Source organism: Eleginops maclovinus, chromosome 5 (genome assembly GCF_036324505.1).
Source record: "Eleginops maclovinus isolate JMC-PN-2008 ecotype Puerto Natales chromosome 5, JC_Emac_rtc_rv5, whole genome shotgun sequence".
Classification (NCBI taxonomy): domain Eukaryota; kingdom Metazoa; phylum Chordata; class Actinopteri; order Perciformes; family Eleginopidae; genus Eleginops; species Eleginops maclovinus.
In genome coordinates, this window is record NC_086353.1 from 2,093,763 (window position 1) to 2,102,838 (window position 9,076).

Here is a 9,076-nt window from a genome sequence, read left to right on the forward strand (position 1 = left end):
TGCTACAGCGACACCAGTCTGTTTCTGGGAGACGTTCTCCCTCTGGTGGGAGTGATGCTGGAGACTCTGGGACACACTTTATATATTTTTGTAACAAACAAATTCACTGGTACTCATGGAAAGTCATGTTGTGTATTATGGGTTGAATGGAAGTATATAGTAATTATACCGTTTCAGACGAACAGGAATATAGTATAGCATCACATTTCTGTTTGAGGGCGCTCATGAGTTCCTCTCTGATTCTAACTCCTGATTTGCTGACGTTCCTCTCAGTGCCTTCAGGGTTCTGCTGGAGAACGACGAGGACCGGCTGCTGGTCGTCTTCAACAGAGGACTCATCCTCATGACCGAGGTGAGACCAGGTTCTCCTCTCTGGGTCAGACGGGACAACACATCGAAAGCAGAGCAGAGGAATGATATAGATATACAAACAATAACAACCAGGACTTACACACAACAACGACTCAGAGAAAATACACGAAGCAGAACGAGAGAGCATCTGTGCTCTCCTTTTCCTGACTCATTCATCATGTTTAGGACCTGGTGTCTTTAATTTCCTTTTTATTTAGCATGATTACATTTGTGTCTTTGAAGTTTGTTCAAAGGAAAAAAAAATGAATACAACAAAAATATTTTGGGTTTATTTTCACATCTTCTTCAATAAAAATCAATGTAACCAAATGATTTTGGGAAAGAGGAAAAATAAATGTTAACTTTGCTTTTATGATTTATTTTTTATAAATCTGGTATTTTGAATTCCTTCTGAAATCAATTTGATAAAACAGGCTTTATTTTAAATCTGAAGTCCTGCCGTTTCTTTAATGCTTCCGTTTATTTCGTTTTCCTCCTTCTTTGTTGTTGCTTCGTATGTAAAGCACTTTGTTTTGAAACCTTTGGTACATTATGCGTTGCTACAATAAGAACCAGGTTGAAATGACTCGTTAGAGATGTGAGGAGCCTCAGTGAATCCCTCGGCCGTCTGTAATAACGTGACTTCCTGTCCCGCAGTCGTTCAACACTCTGCACATGATGTACCACGAGGCCACGGCGTGCCACGTCACCGGGGATCTGGTGGAGCTGCTCTCCATCTTCCTCTCCGTCCTCAAAGCCACGCGGCCGTACCTGCAGCGCAAAGGTCAGGACACACACCAGTTACACGGAAATACAATCATTGATCACATACAGGACTAATAAAGGACCTGGAAATCAGGGCCATTGTTGGCTAAAAACAGCAAATCTTCAAGATAGAAGTCCCACATTGGGGAGATGATCACAGATAGACGTCTGTCATTCATCCCACAGAGGGGACGTTTACAGTTTTACAACAGCAAATAAAGAAGTGGTCCTACATGATGATTAGATTTGACCATAAAACGAGTTCAGACCCGCGGGGAGAAGAGCAGGGTGTGGAGAGGAGGTTCTGAACACATGTGTTGTCTCCAGATGTGAAGCAGGCTCTGATCCAGTGGCAGGAGAGGATCGACTTCGCCCACAAGCTGCTCACACTGCTCAACTCCTACAGCCCCCCCGAGCTGCGCAACGCCTGCCTGGGTAACACACACACACACACACACACACACACACACACACACACACACACAGTCTCCTCTGCGAGCTACACTCTGTGTCAGCAGTCCTCCGGGACGATGATCTGATTCAATTTTTAGGTTCTGCTACAGCGACACCAGTCTGTTTCTGGGAGACGTTCTCCCTCTGGTGGGAGTGATGCTGGAGACTCTGGGACACACTTTATATATTTTTGTAACAAACAAATTCACTGGTACTCATGGAAAGTCATGTTGTGTTTCTATCAATTCTAAAAAACTGATTGAAAGCATTTCCTTCCTTCCACACACACACACACACACACACACACACACACACACACACACACACACACACACACACACACACACACACACACACACACACACACACACACACACACACACACACACACACACACACGCACTGGTAATAATAGTCCTCTGATATGATAACGGTCTTAAGGGACATTTTATATTCAGGTTATTTAATAATTAGTTTGCATAAAATGGAATAGTGTGTTTGGCGCTGGGCTTTGAGGCGATGCTCTCCACACACAGCTCACACACATCATTTATACTTAAAGCACTTTTTTCTTTTCTGATTATGACATTTGACGACACTTTTACTGAGCTAACATTTTATCTGCCTGACCTCTGATTGTGATTTATTTATTTACTTTATGAAGGTGTTGTTGTTGTTGTTGTTGTTCCTCTGACTGTGAGCTGTCTCTGTGTCTCAGACGTCCTGAAGGAGCTGGTTATGTTGAGTCCGCACGACTTCCTGCACACTCTGGTCCCCTTCCTGCAGCACAACCACTGCACCTACCACCACAGCAACATCCCCAGTGAGCCCCCCCCCCCTCCTCTATACATCATCTGCATTCATTATAATGAGGAGCAGCCTGACTGAGTGTGTGTGTGTGTGTGTGTGTCCTCAGTGTCGTTCGGCCCCTACCTGCCCTGCAGAGAGAACATTAAGCTGATGGGAGCCAAGAACAACATCCGCCCCCCCAGACCCGAGCTCAACATGTGTCTGCTGCCATCCATGGTGGAGAGCAGCAAGGTAACACACACACACACACACACACACACACACACACACACACACACACACACACACACACACACACACACACACACACACACACACACACACACACACACACACACACACACACACACACACACACAAACACACACACACAAATAATAAAGCTAGTAAATGGATAAACCTAAATAATAATAAATGACTGAAAATGTTTTTTTTATCTGCTGTTGGTATTAAACTGTGTGTGTGTGTGTGTGTGTGTCAGGGTAAGGACGAGGTGTACGACAGGATGCTGCTGGATTACTTCCTGTCGTACCATCAGTTCAGCCACCTGCTGTGTCGCGTCGCCATCAACTGCGAGAAGTTCACGGAGACGCTCGTCAAACTGAGTACGTGATCCTGAGACTGACCTCAGATCAGTCTCAGGATTCTGTTCTAACCCTCTGCTGCTCCTCACAGGTGTGCTGATCGCGTACGAAGGACTTCCTCTGCACATCGCCCTCTTCCCCAAACTGTGGACGGAGCTCTGTCAGTCTCAGGTCCGTTGTTTAAGATCTTTGGAGGTCTTATCCCCACACGCACGCTCAGTCGTGGAACATTTTCAGGAGATGTTTGATTAGAAAGACGTTTCTCTCATTCTCTAGATTACATCAAACTAAGTTCTTGAAAACCTCCCCCACTACTTTCACGTGTCCTCCTAATCTTGTTCCTTTTTTTTAATCTCCACACTATATGACTCTGTTATCTCAGAAAATGTCCATCTGTTTCTTTTTGTACATTTACTTCCTACAGAGTTTTTTTTAACTTATAAATGTCTTCAAAATGTTCCGTTTCTCTCAGAATCTCCAAGCTTTATTTTATTTGAACTATGGATTTGATATGCTCCTTGTTATTGAATCCAGTCGTTATATTGACTTTAATCTCAGAGAATATCAGCGGTTTTTCACTTTAATCTATAAAATTCTGCATTTTTTCCCCACCCATCTCTCTGTCGTCCTTACTTTATGTTTGGGTTACTTTTTCAGTCGGCTCTGGCTAAGACGTGTGTGAAGCTGCTGTGTGAGGATCCGGCCTTCAGCGAGTACATCAAGTGCATCCTGATGGACGAGAGGACGTTCCTCAACAACAACGTGGCGTACTCCTTCCTCACGTGCTTCCTGCACAAGGTAGGGAAGACGCATCGCCCGTCCTTTCCTCGGTGTTTGCTGTAATTCTCCTTCCGACCACAAGAGGGTGCACCACCGCATGGGGCTTTGGTGCCTTTGCAGCCTGGTGGTTGAAATGAGTTGAAACTAAAAATGAATCCTGGAAATAAGGATAACAAATACTCCAAAATATAATAAGTATATATAGCATGAAGGAAGATTGTTGAATACATTTTTCCATCTGAAGAGAAACACTTTTATACCCATATCTTGTATTTTTCTAACGTGTGTGTTTGTTTTCCTGTGTGTGTGTGTTTTCCTGTGTGTGTGTAGGTGCAGGTGCTGTCGGGTCCCAGCTGCTCTAACCTGATCAGTGTGTTGGTGACGAACCTGCTGAGTGAGCAGAGCAGCCTGCAGCCAGAACTCGCCGCTCACCGACTGGAACTGAGCAAGACCAGCGGCCTGCTGAATGCTGTACGAACACACACACACACACACACACACACACACACACACACACACACACACTCACACTCACACTCACACTCACAGAGTTTTTCTTTATCTTTTTACCCTGTGTCTCATTTAAATCTGTTCCCATCTTTATATTTCGGGGTGTCTTCCAGGACCTGAGGGCGCTGGTGCTGCTGCTGTCGGTGTCCCCCCCCCAGGCCGTGGACCCGGCGCTGAGCCCCGCCCTGCAGGAGCTGCTTGCTCGATGCAGAGTGTGTGTGCAGCAGCGCAGCGCTCTGGAGCTGGAGGCCAAGGAGCACAAGGCCAAAGGTACAACACACACACACACACACACACACACACACACACACACACACACACACACACACACACACAGACACACACCTTGACCGCCTCGGCTCTGACTTGCTCTCTCTCCTGTGTTTCAGCGGAGGAGGAGGGAGCGACCCCGGTGAAGCGGCGCCGGGTGAGCAGTGAAGACGACCGAGGGGGGGAGGCAGCTCCTCCCTGCGTGGCCTCCACCTCCTCCTCCCTGCCCCCCTGCAGCGAGACAAAGCCCGACCAGCAGGAAGCGCTGACGCCGGCCAGCACCTCGGACACAGAGACGAGAGACTCCTCCTCCCTCATCGACCCTGGCACCGAGCAGGACCCGCCCTCCCCTGAGCCGGGCCCCCCTGCCTCCTCCTCGGGAAACCTGGACTCTTCCCCCAAAGAGGAGAAGATGGAGGCGTCTTCATCGTCCTCCTCCTCGTTCTCCTCCTCCTCGTCCTCCCTGCTGCAGGAGGCGGGGGAGGAGCCTGAGAGACACAATGAGGAGGAAGAGGAGGGGAGGAGGGGGGAGGCCCAATCAGAGGAGGTGCAGGAAGAGAAGGAGGCGGGATCTAAGACCAGTTTAGCCCCTCCCCTTCCTGAGGACACCGCCGCCGCCTTCCCATCATCCCTTGGGCTTGTGGGGGAGGGGCCAGAGGGTTGCATTGGCACCGCCTCCTCCTCCTCCTCTTCCTCCCCCCAGGCGTTCCCGGGCGCCTCCCCCCCCGACATGCTGGACATGCTGTACAGGACGGTGGAGGCCACCATCGCCATAGTTACCAAACTGTCTGTTAAAGGCCCGCCCACTTCATGACATCATCACCTCACAGCCGTCATGAGATCTTAAACTCCTCCCCCTTTTCTTTTCCTCTCTGGAAATCTGATTTCTGCTCCGAGGGAAAAAAACGTTCCCGTTTCCCCCATTCTCCTCCCGCGCCGCTGATGTTCAGTCGCTCGGTTCTCCAGCTTCAGTGGCGCCGCCGTGTTTCGCTCTGTAAACTCCACGCCCCCCCGCTCGACAGACAAAGAAAACAGAAAGTCGTTTAAAGCTACAGCACATTTTTTTTAAAGGGCAAAAAAAGAATAGTTTTTTGTTGTTTTCTGAGTGTTTTATACTGATTTGAATTTATTCGTTTGAGGTTTGCTGTAACGGGGAAGGTTTACAGAACTTTTGTCTCCTGTCTGTAATTTAATTTTATTGCATTTTTACTGTGTATAAAAATGGTCGTTCTCTGTGCCAGTTTTGTACTTTATGAGCGAGGCAGGTGAAAGTTGCCTTGACTTCTTCTGTGGTTTGAATATCCAGAAAACGAGTTTACCTGTAAATTAAGAGAACCACAAGACACTTGATTCTGTAAAGAATCCTCTCTAGTCATTGCCTGAAGGTGTATATGAAAACTATATAAATATATATATAAATATCTTTATATATATATGAATATATAAAAGCGGTGCTTTATTTGACTGTGGTTGTAATAAAGCCCCCCCCATGTTGGACCAGCTGGAGCTTTTATTTTCTCTACTGAAGTACATTCCATAGTCTATTGTTCATTTCGCTTCTTCTGCTGTGTTCTGATCTCCTGACTTTATTTTAAGAGAGAATAAATAAAGACAGTTTTAATACGAAGAATTATGAACTGAAATCATCTGAAGCTGCGAGGGGTTTATTCTCCTCATCACAAGGAGCTCAAATATCAGGGTCATATCAGTATAGTGTCTCTAATGTCTCCATGCTTTAATGTTCAGTGTGCTGCAGCAACTCTTTTCACCCTCTGTCTGAAACCAGAGCCCAGTCTGCTCTGATTGGATAGCTGGCCGTCTCTGTTGTGATTGGTCAACCGCTTAGAGATGTCCCTCCCTTTAGCCTATCACGTAGATTGTGTTGGAGCGTAGTGATGTCACTACATTCTCAAGTAAAGAAAGGAGTCCAATGGAGGTGTTTTAGGAAGGGGGGGGGGGGGGGGGTTGGATTTGGAACATAGGGATTGTAGCCTTTGCAGCCCATTCACATGCACAGAAACCTTTAGAACAGAGGGAAGTTGAAGTTTGAAGATCAGCATCAGCGTTTCTGCAGAGGAGAGGTAAGTCTGCACCGTGGACGTAAGTACCAAACTTTGTAACACTCAAAATATCCTCACTGCTGTGTTATCTCATCACTGATGTTCAGTTTACTACTTTTACTAAATAACACCTAGATTTGTTTCTTTTAAAAATATAAAAGCAGCAACAAGTACAGACTTTAAATAAAATGAACGGTTTAGGATTTCAAATGTTTTATTGTACAGACGGTTGATGGTCCAGTTTTACTGCAGAGCTGCAGCTATATTATTTACATGTTTGCTAATAAAGTGCAAAGATCGACTCGATGTTTGTCGGAAAATAAAAGGTGAGGTTTGAACATTAAATATTTGTTGAATTATAAACACGTTTCTCTTACTTTGGCCCTCTTACAGTCAGTACAATGAGTAGTATGAATGAATCACAGGCTGATGATTCAGCAATTTCAGTCACAGATCCTCTACAGAAACACGTTACACAACTGTCTTCGTAGTACTTCATTACTTTTCATAGATTTTAAGCTGAATTGCAGTCAGAGCGTTTGACCTGCTTTCAAAAATAAATCTTTTCAGAATAAAGCTCCGTCTTATGATTTGATTTTAAAATCTGATGTTTGTGGCCGTCTGGAGAGCGCCACTGCTAGAATTTGAGACCTTTAAACGCTGACTGTCATTTTATCTGGTCTGTCATTTTGCATTAATGATGTGATGAATAAAAATGATCCATTCACAATCTTTTTCCAGAGCTTTCAGCAGCATTTCATGGCTAAAGTTTGCTCAACTGTTTCATACATCCGCTCATAAATGGTGGGGTGAATCACCAGCCTTTGGACCCAGGTGTATTTCTAAACTGCTCGAATAATCTAAATCTTGAGGAAGCAGACGGCTTGTAATGTCTCTAATCTTTAACACATTCAAACTATCAGTCATGACGGTGGGAGTGAACCAGCTGTGTTCGGATCAGAGAGTCGTTTAGCTTTCGTCTCCGTCGCTCTCCAGGTTCTTCAAGTATGCGTTTTTGAACCTCACACTGTCTCCGTCCGTCCCCGACTGCTCGTCCTCTGCCCATCCCTGAAACACAAATGCAGGACATTGACTCAACAGCCGTTTCATTCAATTATTATCCCGTCCAGTCTAAAGTGCGTAACTCCAGACGTGTTGGTTTTGAGATAAACTGAAGGGTGAAACGTTCCTTAATGTTGAGAACACTCTTCTATTTAAAAAGCCTCTTGGATCAGCAGGAAAATGAATCTTCACAGAGCTGAAAACAGGGCGGTTCTTCTGAGAAACTCATTAAAGGTGGACTGTTTAAAGATATATGATGCATCACTGAAGATTAAACCCCCAGCAGTGGATAAAGGAGGTGAAACAGCCCTACCTTAAACATGCGACACACACATGAACGCAGCAGTAATGTTAACACAATCAACATTTGACTGATCAGAAGTAGTTTTACTTTAGGTACATTTCCTTTATTGACTCTAACTTTGAGTGTTGTTGTGGGGCTGGATCTTCTACCCACCCACAGGTCTTCCTATCCACATTACTGAAGACAGAGAAGTAAATATTAGACTGAATATTGTGACCCTGAGTGACGTCTTCCTCCTACCTGTTCCGGTGCTTCGGCGTGGTTCAGAGTCTTGTTCCTGTAACAAAGAGATTTCATTAGGAGTCTTCAGACGGACGCTGCGAGATCAGGAGGATTCTTCGGAGGACTTACGTGTAACCTTCAACTGGTCGGCCGATGTCAAAGCTCTCTTTGTCCGAATCTCCAGATGCTTCTGACTCCTCTTGAACCTGAGAGAGAAAACACGTCGTTTAATCTGACGGACACTTCACTCACTGGGAGGATTCATTGAGACGCTGATACTCAAACATAAAGTATTCAAACAGGCCTGACTTTGACCTCTTTAACTTGAAGCTGCACTGACATTAAAATAAGAAGCATTCAGGTTACGTGTGTTGATTTGAAATACGCATCATTGGCTCTTTATCCTATAATACAGCTTCTTTATTTATTCAATAAAAGCACTTTATGTGTCTTTCATTGTGTTTTAGATATAATGACCATAAAGGTTTCTTTATCTGAAGGCGTTTTGTCTGTGAACTGTGACAAACCTGAGGACATTAAGGTCAAACACGTCTCTCAGTGTGTTCATAAAGAGCTCTGAGAAGAAACAGGAAGTGATCTTTCATGCATTTATTAAAAACTGTAGGCAGAACTTTGACATCTTGCGAGAGTTTTGGTGGCAAATAGCTCCCTGCACTGCTCCCTGGGGGCCTTGCATCTGGCAGCCCACTGCTCTGAACACTAGGACGGGTCAGATGCAGGATGTAAATGTCTCCTCTGTGGGACCATTAAGGGTTCCTCCTTCTTCTCTTTTCAGGAAAACTATTTAAGCCTTATAACTTTATATGAACAATCCTCTTTTACATCAGTCAGAATCCTGAGATCGACCCCCATAACGTTAAGGAATGACTTCATTAAACCTCATC

At 45.2% G+C, this 9,076-nt stretch overlaps 1 protein-coding gene across 6 annotated transcripts in view; it reads left to right on the forward strand.

Annotated features, from left to right (window-relative positions):
• Window positions 1–6,023, forward strand: part of usp34 (ubiquitin specific peptidase 34) — a 51,261-nt gene extending 45,238 nt beyond the window's left edge. For all 6 annotated transcript variants that reach the window (XM_063883870.1, XM_063883874.1, XM_063883871.1 and 3 more), the window contains exons 68-78: window positions 274–352; window positions 1,009–1,135; window positions 1,444–1,551; window positions 2,288–2,392; window positions 2,486–2,610; window positions 2,861–2,984; window positions 3,055–3,134; window positions 3,621–3,761; window positions 4,074–4,214; window positions 4,367–4,523; window positions 4,643–6,023. In XM_063883870.1, coding sequence (XP_063739940.1) covers window positions 274–352; window positions 1,009–1,135; window positions 1,444–1,551; window positions 2,288–2,392; window positions 2,486–2,610; window positions 2,861–2,984; window positions 3,055–3,134; window positions 3,621–3,761; window positions 4,074–4,214; window positions 4,367–4,523; window positions 4,643–5,337 — 1,882 coding nt within the window. In that variant the 3' untranslated portion in view covers window positions 5,338–6,023. The remainder of the gene's footprint in view (window positions 1–273; window positions 353–1,008; window positions 1,136–1,443; window positions 1,552–2,287; window positions 2,393–2,485; window positions 2,611–2,860; window positions 2,985–3,054; window positions 3,135–3,620; window positions 3,762–4,073; window positions 4,215–4,366; window positions 4,524–4,642) is intronic.
• Window positions 6,024–9,076: the final 3,053 nt, after the last annotated feature.